General features: G+C 44.3%; 1 protein-coding gene across 6 annotated transcripts in view; it reads left to right on the top strand.

Moving 5' to 3' along the window:
- Fndc3b (fibronectin type III domain containing 3B) overlaps nt 1-15540 on the top strand; it is a 300773-nt gene that overhangs the window by 158567 nt on the left and 126666 nt on the right. For all 6 annotated transcript variants that reach the window (XM_059265284.1, XM_059265285.1, XM_059265288.1 and 3 more), the window contains one exon: nt 4572-4648. In XM_059265284.1, the coding sequence (XP_059121267.1) occupies nt 4572-4648 (77 nt within the window). The remainder of the gene's footprint in view (nt 1-4571; nt 4649-15540) is intronic.

Below are 15540 nucleotides of genomic sequence, written 5' to 3'. Positions count from 1 at the left end.
ACCTGCTTTAGTTCTTTTGGGGTATATAATCAGTAGGGGAATCCATAAACGTGTTACCTAGCTCTGGCTGGCTTGGAACTCACCGTGTAAACCAAGTTAGCTTCAAGTAGACATCAGGTCCTAAGATAGTATTGTGCTTAACATTAAGAGGAAGTAGTGTTCCAGCTCTCACTTTGATTCTCCTCAGCAATATACGAAGTTCTAGTTTCTCTGTCCCGACACACATCCTCTCCACCCCCATCTATGTTAACATGGCTGTTGCTGGGGTGTCAGGAGGCATTCTACTGGGGTTTGATCTGAACCCCCTCCTGACTGACGATGCTAAGCCATTTTCAGGGGCTGCTTGTGACTTGTAATTCTTCTGAGAAATGTCTGTTCAGTTCCTCTGCCCATCTTTAAGTTAGGTGGTGTGTTTTTTTTTTTCTTTTCTGTTGACGTGTAAGAATTCTTTATATTCTAGAAAGAAGTCTCTGATCAGATGGAATTTGCATTTTACCCATTCTCCAGTTTTTGTTTTCTTGGCGCTGGCTAATGCACAAAGGTTTGAATTTTGATGGAGTTCAGTGTCTTTTCTGTCCCTTGTACCTGTGGTATCCATCATGCCTGACTCACTTCAGTACAGTCATGAAGACCGAGTCCCATTTTCATCCATGAAAACTAGGTCCATGACCTAACAGTCACTAGTCACTAGTCACTAATAAAGTAGTGGAGAGAGCCTGATCTCTAGATGATGAAGAAAGCAAGCCTGTGCTTCTTAGGGAGGGATGACAGTGGAATGTGGGCATTCCCAAACACAGATGGTCAGGCAGACTCCCTGGGCGGCTAGTGTTGAGGAAGACAATGGACTCACAGTGCCACTGTGCAAGAGACTTGCTTTCTTTGGCTTACGGGGGCCAGGATTACTTCAGGAGCTAGCGCAACCCTGAGGTTCCACAATACAGTTGCGTTTGAGAAGCCGTTGTAGTTTGTCTGAAATGGCCCTGCAGTGGCTTTGTTGATGGTGTTAGGAGGAAGAAAGGCCGAGTATGTGGAAGTTGGTTAGCATCTCCTGATGTGAAGGCCAGGAAGAAAACACTTCTAGCTGTAAATCACTTGCTTGCCCTACACTCGTTAGCATTTACACAAATGGCTTTACCAGTTTTCAGGGTTATACTTGGGGTTAAGAGACCATTATTAACTTGGTATGCATTGTGATAATTAAAAATCCATCCCTCACCAGGTGGTGGCAGCACACACCTTTAATCCCAGCACTCAGGAGGCATTGTCAAGAGAATCTCTGTGAGTTCCAGGCTAGACTGCTCTACAGAGTGAGTTCCAGGGCAGCCTGGACTATACAAAGAAACCCTGTCTTGAACCCCTACACTCCTCCCATCAAAAAGTCATGCTTCATTGGCTTGCAGAACTGTGAAACATTTGATATTTTGCCTGTTAAGGAAGAGTTGCCCATTAAGTAAATAGTGTACATTGTGTACACTTGTTGACTTTATATATTATAAGGACATATGGTATTTTAAGAATGTATTCCTTATAATTTAATAACAAAAAAGAGAGTGCAACAAATAGCAGTCCAGAAGGAGCCTGGGCTGAAGAGATGACTTAGTGGTTAAGAGCTACTGATTGCTTTTCCAGAGGACCTGGGTTCAAGTCCCAGCATCTACTGGTTGGCTCACAACCATCTGTAACTCGAGTCCTAGGAGATCCTTAGATACTGCACACATGTAGTACACAGACATAGATGTAGGCAAAACATACACGTAAAATAAAAAAGGTTTTAAAACATTATCAAAAGCATTGTGAAATAGGAATGAGATATGTACTCATTATGTTCATGCTATCTTTGCAGGTATTAATGAATTTAATCTTTTTTTAAAATTTTTTTAATTTTTATTTTGCAATACAATTCAGTTCTACATATCAGCCACGGATTCCCTTGTTCTCCCCCCTCCCGCCCCCCTCACCTTCCCCCTAGCCCACCCCTCATTCCCACCTCCTCCAGGGCAAAGCCTTCCCCGCGGACTGAGATCAACCTGGTAGACTCAGTCCAGGTAGGTCCAGTCCCCTCCTCCCAGGCCGAGCCAAGGGACCCTGCATAGGCCCCAGGTTTCAAACAGCCGACTCATGCAATGAGCACAGGACCCGGTCCCACTGCCTGGATGCCTCCCAAACAGATCAAGCTAATCAACTGTCTCACCCATTCAGAGGGCCTGATCAGTTGGTTACCCATCAGCCATTGGTTCATAGTTCATGTGTTTTCATTCGTTTGGCTAATGCTCAACCACACCACAAGAGCACTTGTTCAGCTATGTTCATATCAGCATTGTTTGTAATAGCCAGAACATGGAAACAACCTAGATGCCCTTCAACTGAAGAATGGATAAACAAAATGTGGTACATATACATAATGGAATACTACTCAGCAGAGAAAAACAATGGCATCAATGAATTTAATCTTTATGCCTGACCTTATGAAGTAGCCATTCTATTTTCACTTATAGCTGTTAAGAAGTGAGGCTCAGAGAGGCCAAATGAGTTCATTGTTCAAGGGCACACAGGTATGAGACCAGGGGAAGTTCCTGCTCCTAGAACCTGTTTTGTGGAGCCAAGTGCACTGATCTTTGGATTTCAAAGAAAGCATGGTTCTTTTTAAATGAATCAGTTCAAATAAGGATTCAAAGGAAATTCCCATGTCTTGATGGCTGTGGTAAAGATGCTGAAGCTGGTGAGGAGGATGGACTTGGAAACCAACACCTTTAGCGGTTGCCTTACAAGTTTAATTCTAATTAAAAATAAAATGGTGTCGTACAGTGATCGTTGTTTTGGTCACGGGGGCCATGGTAGGTTTCAGGGTTTTGAAAATGCTAAGCCTGTGCTCCACCACTGAGCTGTGAGGCACGCCACCCTCTTCTTGCTTTTGGTTACAGACACACGAGACCACTCATTTGGAATTTTCTGTGATGCCCTTCACCCTTTCTGCCCTTCTGCTGTTTCCCCCAAACTTGGAGACCTGCTCACGCCAGTCCTCCCCACCCCACCGTATCCTCTCCTATCATGGTTGCAACACTGTGATGTGAAAAGTGCGTTACGCTCCCTTGTGAATGCAGCGACTGGGACAGCACTGGCTCCTTTTGCCAAGTAAAGTGGCATCGTGTTTTGGGATTTTGTTCCAGCTGTGCTGTTTTCACTGTCAGCAGCACGACACCCACCAGGAGAAGGTCAATAAACAACACAGTGTTTGGAGCCAGGACGTGTCATCTCACAGGGAAACCCATAGATCGGGTCCCATTTAGGGGAGTGTTGCTAACTCCTTATGAGAGCTAGCTGTGGGAGGTCAGTTCTAAGGCCCCTTCACCTGTAGGGAAGTGGCTGACTTGTAGGATCCTTGTAAGGGTGTCAAGTTGTTTTTGGTATGTGGCAGTTAGTTTGTGATGAAACATTAACCCAAACTCCATTTTAGGTAACTGTTAACCTTGCCATTCATTAGATGGCCTTAATCATGTGATTAGCATTCATTGGTGGAGTGTTTGGAAAGCATGCACAAAGCCCTGGTAGGATCCTCAGTGTTGCATAAACCTGGGCAGGGTGGGAGTTCAGACCAGCCCGGACAATGTGAGACCATCTCCAGACAAAGAGTTGAGGGGAGAGGAGACAACCACAAAACATTCATTGAATTAACTCTGTTAGTTTAATGTGTTACTTTGAAAAAGGAGACATTTCTTCAGCATGAAACTCTTAATGTTACCTAATTTTAGAGTATGATCTATTTTTTCTCTCTGCTTAATGAGAGACAGACAAAATAGTTAATGGACTTTGTTGTTTATGATATTGGGCATTAAACCTAGGATCTTAATACATATTAAACAAGTGTTCTACCACTCAGGCATACCCCAAGCCCTTTAAAAAAAATACCCCAGCTTTTTATTTTCAAGTAGGGTTTTATGAAGTTGCCCAGGCAGGCCTTGAGCTTGTGATTTTTTCTGCCTTAGCTGCTGAACTAGCTGGATATGGACTGTACTACCGGGTCTAGCAGGTTTGGAGGATTTTAAGGATTTTATACCTTTCATATTAATGGAAGGTTATAATAAATTATTGAAAATAAAAATCACATGAAATCTTAAATCCAAAGCCTATAGGAGCTTTTGAACCTAAAAAATTTCACTTCAAAAATGTGTTTGTGTATATTAATTGCAATATACTTTTTTAAAAAGTAGAGTTGGAGTTTGTTAGGAGATTTGAACTATTCTAATATGTCTTTTAAGTAAACTATTCTAATATGTCTTTTAAAGTTAAGAGGAAAAGTCTTTTGTTCCATTCTGTTAGCCTGGCTTTAACAGGATAGTTTTGGTCTATGGGATTTCTGGCCTTTAGGGAGTTGTTAAATATTAATAGAGATGGTTGTACTCTCCTTGTTGTTGCTGGTTTTGTGTATGTTTTCTTTGTTTCCTCGACTTGTATAGCCAGGAAATTATTTTACCCGTGGTTCTAAGTAGTTATGGCACGTTAAAAATCTCAGTGATTACATTGAATGATGTGTGTCTCTTCATGTATTAATATTTTGTTTTTATAACTTTCAGGACCTGCTGAAGTTCCCATGATGTCACCCAATGGGTCCATTCCTCCCATCCATGTGCCTCCAGGTTATATCTCACAGGTATGACAGTTGACTGGCATCTGTACCCACTAGTACACTGCTTTTTTTCCCAGCAAAATACGTGTCAAGGCTTAACACACATCCTTTGTGAGTCAATTTAGTTACACTGATGCTAGGATTGTCCTTGTTGCTTTCTGTTGCTGTAGTAAAAACACCTACCAAAGCAACTTGGGAAGGAAACTGGTTTATTTTAGCCTACAAGTTACAGTCCATCATGGAGGGAAGCCAAGGCTCAGGAACTCAAGGAAGGGACCAAAGCAGAACCATAAAAGCATGCTACTACCTGGCTTGCTCCCAGCCTCACAATTCAGCTATCTTCCTTATACATCCCACGCCTGCTAGCTTAGGGGATGGTACCTCCCACAGTGAGCTGGGTGCTCCTGCATCAGTCAATGATCAGAAATGGTCCCACAGACATGCCATAGGCCAGCTAATGGAGGCAGTTCTTCTGCTGAGACCCCGTCTTCTTCATGTGTCAAGTCGACCGACACCAAGTGTAACCAGGAGGGAGTGCGATCTCTTTGTGGTGTTGCTCAACACTTCCCAGGTTTTGCCACCTGAATTACCAGAGTCAGAGAGAGGGAGACAGAAGGGCAGCAGGCTGCCAACTATAAGTTCAGTACACACCTAATGTCTGTAAGAATGCCTCTGTGGAACCTTCTGGTTTAGACTTTTCCTCCCATCTCTTCTGTGACTCAATTAGCTCAGGTTGAACGTACCATATAGCCCAGGATAGCTTTGAACTCCCGATCTTCCTCTCCTGATCCTCTTGGCTGCACCTCTTGATGCAGGCTTACAGGTGTACACTACCACATCCAGCTCAAGACAAAAGTTTTCAAGGATAAGATTTTACTCCTATGCCTGGATAAGAGGTAGAGGTTTAGAAGTTAGAGGTTTAGAGTGCCTGGGAAGTTTGGGGTGTCTGTATATTTGGAGTTTTTGTTCAAGGCTCAGCCAATCCTTATACCTCACCATTTCTCACTAACTAAACATTTTTCTTCATTTTTGCCTCCTTGTTGGTTATTCTTAACTTTAAGAACGTCATACATACATTAGAAAAATAGGGAGAAAACTTGAGAAGAATAGGAAAAGAAAATACAGTTTTACTCAGAGATGGTAATCACTGTTAGTACTTTTTTGGGTCTATTCCACATACCCCCTCCTCTTTTTAAAAATTTTCCTTGGTGCCTGCCTATACCTTAAAAATATTTAAAAATCAGTAATTTTCCATTATTAATATTTTTTGGGTTTTTTGGTTTTATTAGCACATGCTTGGGAAAATTGTTGAACCTCAGGCAAGAATCAACGAAGATTTATCTTCCTTTGATGTGAAAACCAGCCATTTCTTCACCGTGCAAGGCATACTACAAGCACTCTAATTCATTTTTTTCCACCCTTACTTTTGTGTGAGCCAACTGGACATTTTTCGAGTTGCCAGGTTGTTGGCCAGTTTTCCCACTGGTGTAAATAAATGGCTTGTTTTACACAAGTCTCTGTACGTAAGACTCACAAGAGGAAGAAAGGATGCAGACCAGACTCTTGACGGACGGGGGTGGCGTGATGGATGACATTCACATCACCAGTCGCTCAGTAGAGAGGAAGAAGGAATGTCAGGGTTCTATTCTGTCCCCTGCTCATTTATTTTGAGAAAGTGTTTCAGTCCATTGAACACAGTATGGTTCTCACCATTATGACAGCCAAAATAACACCTCCCTTTATGCTAAAGGCCATTAAGGAATACTAGTTAAAATTGGACACTCTAATGGAGGAGAAGCTGGGCTTCACAGTGTGCCTGCTCTTGCTAGTGATGTTGCTGTTGTTATATTAAATGCAGAGTGTTTGTGGGGAATCCTAGGAGAGAGGAAAGAGACATTTTCTACCTTAGGATATTTCCGATTCTGAAGAACTTCAATTAAAATTAAAGTCGAAAGGGTAAAAGCAGGGCTGTAAACTGATGATTGAAGTACATTGACAGTCCTTCCCAGCTGACAGTTATGCTAGAAAATGCGAGAAGATTCTGGAAGTTTATAGTAAGGATGGAATAATTGTGATTTAGGATTGGAAAGGAAGAGGAGGACACGGTTGTGAGGCTTGTGACCACCTGTGTGTGGTAGACTGTTTTTCAGGGCCCGGAGTTGAAGTCAGGAAGGCAAGATCTTGTCAGTAAGTTCTCCTTCAGCGAGGAGCTGTTTCAGGTGGGCTTTGGGGCACAGGGCGTGCCAAGAGTTTATTAACCTTCAGCCATAGATTGTATCTTGAACAGAATGTCATGGGGAAGTGTCTGAGAAAAACAGGTTGTTGTTAGTGAAAAAAATTGAATTTAAAAGGCAGTAGAATGTATGTTCATCTTCCAGAGCTGGAAAAATTCCACACTTCACAGGAACAAGGAGGGTGGAACCTAGGAAAAAACGTCTGGGGAAACTTGTCATCAGCAAGAGATCTAAGGAGCAAGAAACATAGTTGTGAAGTTGTGGGAAGAGAGTGCAAGAGTCAGGGTTTCTGGTGCTGTAATGAGACGCCGTGACCAAAACCAAGCTGGAGAGTAAATGGGTTTATTTGACGTACACGTCTGTATTACTGTTCATTGTCAAAAGGAAGTCAAAACCGGAACTCAAACAGAGCAGGATCCTGGAGGCAGGAACTGAAGCAGAGGCCATTGGAGGGGTGCTGCTTACTGGCTTGCTCCTCATGGCTTGCTTGACCTGCTTTCTTAAAGACCCAGGACCACCAGCTTAGGGATGGCACCACACAATGGTCTGGGCCCTCCCCTGTGATTACTAATTTGGAAAATGCCCTACAGCCTGATCCTGTGGCAACATTTTCTCAGCTGAGGTTCCCTCCTTTCAGATAACTCTAGTTTATGTATCAAGTTGACATAAGATCAGCCAGTACAGAAAGAATCGTAAAAACAAAGAGAAGTCCCACTGTAGCTGGATGTTTGTCAGGCGTGCCTGGAACCCGTCAGCTCTGTGTTCTCCCCAGTGTCCAGTCCTGAAGCATGCGTGGGTGTCTTACTCAGCTCTGGAGCCCACTTAAAATTAGTTTTATATAGCTAGGTAGGTGAGACAATTGCCACTCAGCCTTGTTCACCTTCATGATGTTCTGTCAACCACATTTCAGCATGGTAAAAGTCTGTCTGTAGACGATAGCTTTTCAACTATTAATTGTGTGTATTTGTGCTCGTTATTTTGCCATCGTAAATACTCAGAGCTCTTGTTTGTGTAGTAATTCAGCCCGGTGGCCTTCCTGGTAGAGGTGGTCCTTTAAGAAACAGCCATTCTGGAACACCAAAGGGTGTAATACATTTTATATTATGATACACACACACACACACACACACACACACACACACACACACACACATATATATATGTCCCCAAGAACTGTCATTACTTCATGTGGATTGTAGCTTAAGACACAGGGCACTGGCTGCCATACAGTAAGCTCTTAGTGAGTGTATAAATGAAGCTTGGGCCTGGGGAGGTAGCTCAGTTGGTAAGATGCATACTGCATATCATTTGGGCCAGTGGCATACTTCACAGATGATGATGATGATGATGATGATGATGATGATGATGATGATGATGATTCTGGAAGAGTATGTTCTCCAGGGATGTTGTAGCTGACTTACTTTTCATATATACCCTCTGTGCTGTTCATAGAGTAGAACTGCCTCGTATTGTATTTCTCAGAACACAGCCATTTGTTTTTTAAGAAAATTTTTTTCATTCATTTTATACATCAATCAAAGATTCCCTTCTTCCTTCCTCCCCCCACAACTCCCCTCCACTCCCCCCTCAAGAAAGCAAGGCCTCCCATGGGGAGGCACATCCAGTAGAGGCAAGACCAAGCCCTTCCCCCTGCCTCAAAGCTGCATAAGGTGTCCTGTCATAGGTAGTAGGCTCCAAAAAGCTCGCTCATGCACCAGGGATGGATTCTGATCCTACCACCAGCACCGCGCGCGCCGCCGCCCCCCCCCCCCCCCCAGCAGATCAAGCTACACAACTGTCTCTCCATGCAGAGGGCCTACTCCAGTCCCATGCAGGCTCCATAGCTGTTGGTCCAACTTTCATGAGTTCCCACTAGTTTGGTTTGGTCATCTCTGCAGGTTTCCCCATCATGATCCTGATGCACTTGCTCATAGAATCCCTCTTCTCTCTCTTCAACTGGACTCCTGGAGCTCAGCCTGGTGTTTGGCTGTGGATCTCTGCATCTGCTTCCATCAGTCACTGGAGAAAAGCTCTGTGATGACAGTTAGGGTATTCACTGATCTGATCACTGGGGTAAGCCAGTTCAGTTCAGGCACCCTCTCCACTATTTCTAGTAGTCCAAGCTGGGGTCATCCTTGGGGATTCCTGGCAACTTCTCTTGCACTGGGTTTCTCTTTATCCCCACGATGTCTTCCCTCTGTCATGGTATCTCTTTCACTGCTCTCCCACTCCATCCCTGTTCCAGCTCGACCATCCCGTTCCCTTATGTTCTCATCCCCTATCCCCTACTCTCCATTGCCCACCCTTCATCCCTAGTTTATTCTTGGAGATCTCATTTATTTCCCCTTCCCAAAGTGATTCATCCATCCCTCTTTGAATCTTCCTTGTTAGCTAGCTTCTCTGGAGTTGTGGGTTGTTGTCTGGTTATCCTTTGTTTTACATCTACTATCCACTTATGAGTGAGTATATACATACCATGTTTGTTCTTCTGAGTCTGGGTTACCTCACTCAGGATATTTTCTAGTTCCATCCATTTGCCTGCAAATTTCATGATGTCGTTGTTTTTCTCTGCTCAGTAGTACTCCATTGTGTATATGTATCATATTTTCTTAATCCATTCTTCAGTTGAGGGGCATCTAGGTTGTTTCCAGGTTCTGGCTATTACGAATAATGCTGCTATGAACATAGTTGAGCAAGTGTCCCTGTGGTATGATTGAGCATTCCTTGGGTATATGCCCAAGAGTGGTATAGCTGGGTTTTGAGGAAGATCGATTTCCAATTTTCTGAGAAACTGCCACACTGATTTCCAAAGTGACTGTACAAGTTTGCACTCCCACCAGCAGTGGAGGAGAGAGCGTATCCTTTTGTTAAGTGATGTGTAGTTATATGAGAGATGTTCAAGGAGAATAATAGAGTACCTAATATCTGAAAAATAGCGATATCGGAATGGTTTATATCTTCAGGTAATGACACATTCTAAACGTGTGTTTAAGAAAGAAGCCGATCGTCTCCAGCCTCGCTGCGGAGTGACTAGATACACCTACAACATTAGTGACATTGCACCCTCACCTCACATCCTGCACAAACATCAGCTCACAGTGGGTTGGAAACAAAGCTAAACACTAAAACTATACGATTTGGGGAATATATGTTCATCACCTTATTATTTACAATGGATTCTTAGATATGACAACATGAACCATAAAGTAAAAAGAGAAAAGGTAATATTAACTGCTTATAAATTGCATTTCTTTTTTCGAGACAGGGTTTCTCTGTATAGTCCTGGCTATCCTGGAACTGGCTTTGTAGACCAGGCTGGCCTTGAACTCACAAAGGTCTGCCTGCTTCTGCCTCCCAAGTGCTGATATTAAAGGCATGCATCACCACCACTTAGCCTATAAATTGAATTTTTGTGTGTTGCAGAAGATATCAAAAGAAAAGTTCAAAGACAGCTAAAAATAAGAAAACATATACATATATATTTTGTAAGAAGTGACATGTATCTATCAAATGTAAAGACCTCCTGTGACTGAAGAGTGAGAAGACAGCATAATTCAAAAGTGGGCCATGAGGACCGAGAGTCTAAGTACCCTGCCTGGGCCACATAGCAGGACACTGTCTGAATGAACCAGATACTGGAGGTGTAGCTCAGTGGCAGAGCTTTTGCCTTCCAAACCCAAGGCCCTGCGTGCATATCCAGCACTACAAAATAACCTGTCAAGCAAACGAAACAAAAAGGCTGAGGACTTAGACATTCTCCATGTGGTGACGCACAGGCCAGCAGGATGGGAAGGTTCTGCATGCATCGCACACGCGGAGGTGGCTGCAGTAACAAAAGAGAGATAGTACCAAGAACTACTAACCCAAGGCAGCAAGGAACACTCCTCCACTGTGTCTGCTGGTGTCAGATAGTTGACCCACTCCGGACAACTGTCCCAAATGGTGAAGCAGGGTTACCACGTGACCCAGCAGCAGCATCCTTAGGTGTCTAGGCAGAGAGACTGGAAAACACCTGACTGTACAAACACATGTACACAAATGTTCCTAACAGCTGATCACAGTGACCTCTAGGTGGGAACAACCCATGTGTCTGTCAGCTTCTGAACGGATAGATGACCATAACAGGATAGGTAACAGAAAAGAACTGAATTGAAAAGAAGCCAGGCACAAAGCTGCATAATGTGCCATCCTGTGTATGTGAAATATCCACAGCTAGCAAATCCACAGAGACCTAGTGATTGCCAGGGCCTGGGGAGGGAGTGATGCAGAGTGACCAACTGCTAATGGGTGGCTGTGGTGTGTGTTTGGGTAATGAAACTGCTCAGACAGTATCTAGTGATGGTGTTCAAGCTTGTGACTGTGCTAAAATCTGCTGAATCAGACGCTTCCAAAGGGTGGACTTGGTGCTGTGTAAATCATATTCAGCAAAGCTGTTACAAAAGAGAGGGAGACAGTGGTAAACCTACTGCACGCTGAAAAGGCAGAGAGTAACTGGCTGGGGGAAGGCCCGCCCCCTTGGTGCTTTTGCTGTGGCAGAGGTGGCTGGAGTCTCTGTGACATTGCACACTGCTGAGTGGTTAGTGATGTCTGTAATAGCCACCATCTGGCTACATCTGAGGAGCCGGAGGGTCAGACTGCAACCCAGGCATTTCTGAATGTACTGGGTTCTTTTCCTTTGCCCACCATCTACAAGTCAGTGCCAGAGCCTGCCCTGATGGAGGCATTCCAGCCTGGCAGTGTGCCACTGTGCAGTGCGCCTGCAACGTGTCTGCAATACCCGAGTACCTACGCCTTGTGCGTGGACGGTCTGTTGGTGTAAGACAGCTGGGGAGGGAGGCAAAGCAGATAGAGATGTGCTACCACACGAGCACCGCAGGGTGGAGGGACTTCTTGAGTGTAGCAGAAAATGGGGTGTGCTATTGAGGGGCCTTTAAAAGACAGACTGCTACATTCAGTAAACACATGCATGACCTGCTCAGGTCAGTCATGTGAGGGTAACCTTAGAGGAGATGGACAGACAGACAGGCACAGCGATAGGCCGCTGTGGAAGTGCTGTGGTGCCCCAGCCTGCATTTCTTTAGGTGAGGAAGACCGCCCCAGGGACCCAAGAGCCACTGTGGCCTGAGCACCAGGAACTTGTCATGTGACTGGTGACTTCTGACACGGTTGGGGTGTGTGCGTGATGCTTTAATTTTGATTAGATTATGGAGTTGAGAAAGATTTGAGAAAAAGTTCACCTGACCTTTTCAACGTGAGAGAAAGCTCAGTTGTTAGAAAGCGCACATAGGTAAGACGGTGTGTTCACTATTTCCCTTTTTGTTCTGACGATGTATTGACAGAAGCAGCGCTGTACATAGCAGGCGAGGCACGGAGGCAGGAGCATGAAGCAGCTAGTCACGTGGCATCCGCAGTCAGGAAGTAGAAAGAGATGAATGTTGCTGCCCGCTCTTTCTCTTCTCTTTTATTCAGTCTGGGATCCCAGCCTGTGAAATGTGCCACCCACACTTAGGGGAGGGCTTCCTTGATAAGCTGCATATAGAAACTGCCTCACAGACATGCCAGAGCTTTGTTTCCATGGTGGCTGCGCACCCTGTCAGGCCTGGCCGTCAGGAATCAGCATCGCCAAGGGAATTTAGTCCTTTTCCTCGGCACACTGTCACCACCCTCATCTAAAGACACCCAGAGTGTGGTTCTCAGCCTGTGGGTCACGACCCTTCCACAGGGGTCTCCCAAGACCATCGGACAACAGACATTTACATTACGATTTATAACATTAGCAAAATTGTAGTTATGAAGTATCAACGAAAATAACTTCCTGGTTGGGAACTGTATTAAAGGGTCACAGCATTTCTGGTAGGGCTAGTAGTGCATTTGGAATAATGTGGCCGTTAATGGAGGCCTCTGCCCAGATTGGTGATCACTTCCCACTTCACCCTTGCATTTCTTTTGCTGTGTACATGGATGCCTACTTGAGGTGGTAGAAGTTGTGGCCTTTGGTATAGGCTTCCTAATGAAAAGACCATTCTGGTCAATCCAGACTCTGGCAGGACATGTCCTGCTGAGCATGCATCACACAGACTGAAGCAGGGTCCTTTCATTGGCTATTGGCTCTGGTGCTCTGATTCCTTCCCCATTCATCATTAGCCTTCTGGACAGTTTATGTGTAAAAATGTCTTAAGCATATGCCCTGAGCCTTATTTTCCACTTTTTGCAGTAATAATTTATGATGGCTTGTTCAAGTGTTGTAGGAAAGCTTCATGTTGACAGAAAGATCTGAAAAGCATATGGAAAGGGTTGAACATCCAAGTGAGTATCCTGTCATTTGGGAAGCCGCTCTTTCTCCAAGATGACGGATGTAAAGAAAGTAATGGTCAGAATGAGTGTCTTTTTATTTTGACAGCAGAGGTATTCTCTTTACCTCTGTCCATCCTTTGGGAATGTTAGTTAATGGTCACTATGCACTGAATTAGATATCCTGTAGCCTGGTAAGAGAAAAGAAATAGAAAGAAAAATGCATCTAAATTTGACTTATGGGCCAGCAAAGATGGCTCAATGGGAAATGTGCTTGCCACCAAGCCTGCCACCCTGTGTGAGGTCCCTGGAACCCTCAGGAGAGAAGGAGACAGTCAACTCCTGCAAGTTGTCCTCTAGTGTTCACATATACATTGTGGCACATGGGCTTACATGTATGTATGTGCACATGCACACACACACAAATAAGGAAATGTAATAAATTTTTTATTAACATTTTTAGTTGGTTATTTTTCCACACTTGGCCAGCAGTTGGAGCCCCCTTCGGTAAAGTCACCGAGTAATGAGCTTATATGTAAGCATTAGCCCAGGCTGCCTCCTTTTATGACCATAGCCTGCGGGTGAACCACTGCTTTGTTCCACCAGTAGCACTGTGAAAGCCATGAGCGGAAAGTGTAGAGGTTGCCCTCTGCCCTGACCCTCTTGATTGCTGTCATAACTGCTGAAGACTGTTCGGTAAGAAGCAGGGGCTGTTCTACAGCATTGAGTGTGCCTGGAAGAGAGAAGAGCACCTGGATATATCCCCTTTCCATTATTAGTGGATTGGTGGCTATTTCGTTCTTCATTTATGCTTTATTTTGTATGAGGAACAATTAAGACTCCTTGCCCACAGAGTGGTGTGCCGTTTTCTTCTCTCTGCACCTTCTCTCCATCTCCCTGCCCAGTATTTTCTGTTGTATTTCTGTGTTTTGTTTCTGTGATCCCGGCATCATGGGATTATAGACTATAGGGTCAGCCGGAGAACACACAGAGAAAAACCTGTGCCAGCCAGTTGTTTATTCAGACATATCTCTTAATTGCTCGTTTGTCCTTGCTGTATTTTAACACCGGAGCTCCATAGTGGGGGATATTTTCACTACTGCTCATCAGTGGGTTGATACCCAGTTCTCTGACATTTCACAGGCATTTGTCAACACATGTTCTGTGGTGGGGTCATTTCTATCTCACAGAGAGAAGAAAGAATTTGAGGGCATCTTGAGTCCCTTCTGTTCTGAAATGAGGTGATTCTTCTATTTATTTTGTACTTCACAATCATGATTACTCAAGAGCATAATTAAGTCTTGAATGCCGCCCTAACAGGACACAGACATTTGGCATTTACTGTTCTCTTGGTTAGAATGCTGTTCTGTACTTAGCTCCACAGCCAGTTCATGTTCATGGTAGTGTGATACTGAAATAGCATCACACCCAGAAATTGTCTTTGAATTATTTGTTATACCACACACATTACATTTGAAACAACAGCTGTTGCTCCATTTCTTGATGCCTGGTTCCTAAATCCTAGTGGGATAGCGCAGGAGACAAAGTACGGACTCTAGAGTATTCCAGATGCTGGCTTTTCTCTTCTGACTCGGTAATCTTGGTCACATACCAGCCCCAGTCTTGAAGGCCTGCCCGTGCTCTTCCCTGAACAGCATGGCCGTGAGTGAGTACCTGAAGGAGGCAGACGCTGTTGTGAGGATGCTATTTGCCTACTGAGTTGGCTGCAGAGGGCTTGATTCCATGTACTGGTGCCTCCAGAACAGTCGGCCAATGTCCTGAGGACATGACCATGCCTGGGTAGCTGGAGAGGGCTGCTTTAATACCAGATACAGTTAAACCACAGGACCTTTGTTCTTCAAAGCAGTGTTAAGTCTGTTTTAGGAGTGACTGGAAATTTAAGGTATCATTTTATCTACATGTACCCAGTGCCACACCTATTGGATGAATTTGGTCTGACTTATTATTTTTTTTTTCATGGAAATGAAGTGTTGTATCTCGTCAGCTTTGGATATGGGCTTATCAACTACTCATCTTACATTAAATTACTTAATCTCACTTGAAGATTTTTCATATAGAATTTAGAACCATGATCATCTTATTCTTACTGTGAGTTAGGTTCTGTTCCAAGCACTCTATAAACTATAAATTAATACATAAATTATAGAAGTCATTACCATTGTCTTTGATTGTTGTAGTCAATTAATTTACTTTCCTTTCTGCTTTGTCCCAGGCTTCTGTGCCTGCGCAGCTCCGAGTGTGCCCTCTACCCCAGTCTGGTTGTGGGCAACCCATGCTGTATCTGTATGTGTGCTTCGTCCGCTCCCGGACCCTGCCCGAGCAGGAAGCAGGTCCCGGACCCTGCCCGAGCAGGAAGCAGGCCCTGTTCTC

Source organism: Peromyscus eremicus, chromosome 6, assembly GCF_949786415.1.
Source record: "Peromyscus eremicus chromosome 6, PerEre_H2_v1, whole genome shotgun sequence".
In the NCBI taxonomy this organism is placed as follows: domain Eukaryota; kingdom Metazoa; phylum Chordata; class Mammalia; order Rodentia; family Cricetidae; genus Peromyscus; species Peromyscus eremicus.
This window is presented reverse-complemented; position numbering and strand designations above follow the sequence as displayed.